The sequence below is a fragment of the Montipora capricornis genome, chromosome 11 (genome assembly GCF_036669925.1).
Source record: "Montipora capricornis isolate CH-2021 chromosome 11, ASM3666992v2, whole genome shotgun sequence".
Taxonomy (NCBI): Eukaryota; Metazoa; Cnidaria; class Anthozoa; order Scleractinia; family Acroporidae; genus Montipora; species Montipora capricornis.
The window spans coordinates 5,494,124-5,496,623 of NC_090893.1; the positions used below are offsets into that span (position 1 = coordinate 5,494,124).

General features: G+C 39.8%; 1 protein-coding gene across 1 annotated transcript in view; it reads right to left on the reverse strand.

Annotated features, from left to right (window-relative positions):
* LOC138025087 (protein zyg-11 homolog B-like) overlaps positions 1-2,500 on the reverse strand; it is a 17,768-nt gene that overhangs the window by 5,935 nt on the left and 9,333 nt on the right. The window contains exons 8-9 of the mRNA XM_068872353.1: positions 1,112-1,201; positions 282-330 (exon numbers count right to left, since the gene is read on the reverse strand). Coding sequence (XP_068728454.1) covers positions 282-330; positions 1,112-1,201 — 139 coding nt within the window. The remainder of the gene's footprint in view (positions 1-281; positions 331-1,111; positions 1,202-2,500) is intronic.

The window sequence follows — 2,500 nt, forward strand, 5'->3', positions numbered from 1 at the left end:
TCTCAACGGCTGTCTGTAGTGACGCGAGCTTGGCCTGCCTATGCTATAATGACAACTCTCATCGCAGTAAGAATTGAAGTGAACTGCCTTATAATTTATTAATTGCTGCTTTTTCCATCTAAATTATGTTGCTCTGTGCCAAATAGTTTGATTGTCATGTCAAACCTAGCTAAGAGGTCACCTTCAGCCTTGCTTCCATTATTTTATTCATTGGTACGAGAGTGCAAGGGACTGAACATCTCTAAATTTCTTGTTTTTAGCATTTGGTGCTGTTTGCATACCTGTTAGATTCCACAGTACACTGAGAGTTAGACTTAATATGTAATCAGACTGCAAACAGAAAAAAAGATTTCAATAATTAACAACTATTCACCTCAGTGGAGGTGGCTAGTGATACATGGATATTTACCAAGCCGTAAAGTATATACTAAAACAGTGAGATAACATATATAGCATAAAAAAGATGATTTTAATTAACTCATTTATTTTTGCAAAGATTACATCATTTTCAGGCACAATTTCCTTGCGAATTGCTTGGAGGTGAAAAGCAAAGGATATCTGGAGTTTGAGTAGCCAATCAGCGCACATATTCCACGCTATCCATTGTTTTAGTATATACTAATACTCATTATTACTGATCTCGTAGTCATTAATAATTCTCATAATTCTTGAGATATCCACCAAATAAAATCCCTGGAACTTGATCCTTTAGTTTACTGTTACATTACGATAGCCCGTGATAGAGAGACTTAACCTGTTTTCAAAGAACTGGCAAATGTCAGAATGAAATTTGATTTTGCCAAATATAAAGAAACTTGTGTTTTTTGGGCTCATTTTTTGCCTGTCACCTACAGATATTGGGAAGTTTCCCAAAGCAAAAGACAACAATTAGATACTAAGCAATAGCCCCTTTGGCACATTTTGTAAACCAAACCTATTTAATGTTTGCCCTGATTTCACCAAGGTTAGCTTAAAGATTAGGGCTAGGATAATTTCTCTAGGTCTTATCATTTTTTTACGTCAATCTGAAGTGAGCATGCAATCCAAGTTGATCTGGTCCAACTTTTGCACCTGCCCGAACAAAGGTTACTTTTTTCTCATCTTCTATTACCTCATTTGAAGCAATTTTCTCTCGAGCAATGTTCAACAACATCAGGATGTTTCTCTCTGATCCGAGAGCCAGAGTTTCAGATGTAGAAATCTAATATACATACAGAAAAACAGCTCAGGAACATATTAAAAAATAACCTATCCTTTCTTCTGGGTCATTTTGGCTCTGTGTATTTGACAAATCACATCACTACTGCCATTTGACACAAATGGGAGAGTCTATGAAGAGTTATTGGGTATCTGCCCTGAGGAGCTTGTCCCATTTTTAGGGATGGAGGAGCTTTTTGTATTACGTTTTCCTCATGCATGGCTTTATGTCTATTGGTTATAAAGGTTTTAACACTGTACCTTCATTGCAACCAAATTCCTCCATTATTATAGTAGTTAATTTCATTCAGCCCATGCTTAATTCAGGGAACTTACATGTTTTTAATAATAATAATAATAATAATAATAATAATAATAATTATTATTATTATTATTATTATTATTAAATTATTATTAATTAATAATAATTATTATTGTTATGATTATTATCATCATCACCTATGTCGCCTCACAACCAAGACAAAGAGCCTACAAACACTCCTTCAAGTAGTCTTCTTTGCCAATGACTGCGCCCTGGTGGCCCACAGAAACAGATGCCTCCAAGCTCTTCGGCCTCCAAGCTCTTCGGCCTGACAGTCAATCTTAGCAAGACCAAGGTGCTCCACCAACCTGCACCAAACACCCACCCCCCAGCGCCCACCATTGTCATAGAGGACACAACGTTTACTTATGTCGAACATCTCAAGTACCTTGGAAGTACCATTTCTTGTGACTACTCCCTGGACAAAGAGTTAGGTACAAGAATCGGCAAGGCAAGCCAGGCACTGGGAAGACTACACAATAGAGTACTGAACCAGCACAACATCACGCTGTCAACAAAACTGAAGGTCTACAATGCCGTGGTTCTTCCCTCCCTCTTCTATGGCTGCAAAACATGGACACTGTATCGCAGGCATGTGAAGAAGTTGGAACATTTCCACGTGCGAGCTCTCTGATCCATACTCGGTATCCGCTGGCATGACCGAGTTACCAACTTAAGGTACTGGACCGTGCCAACTCTACCAGAATCGAGTCCATGCTCCTCAAGGTCCAACTCCGATGGGTGGGGCATGTCATCCGCGTGGAGGAGTTCGGATGCCCAGGCGCCTGATCCAGGCTTGGAAAGCGACACCAAAGCCGCCCCAAGCTGAGATACAAAGACATTGTGAAAGCAAACCTCCAGTGGTGCCACATCAAGCCCAGGGAATTGGAAGAGAGTGCAATGGACAGACCAGTATGGAGAGCCTCAATACACAAAGCTGCGTCCAACTTTAAGGAAGCTCGTAGCCATAAACTCACTGCT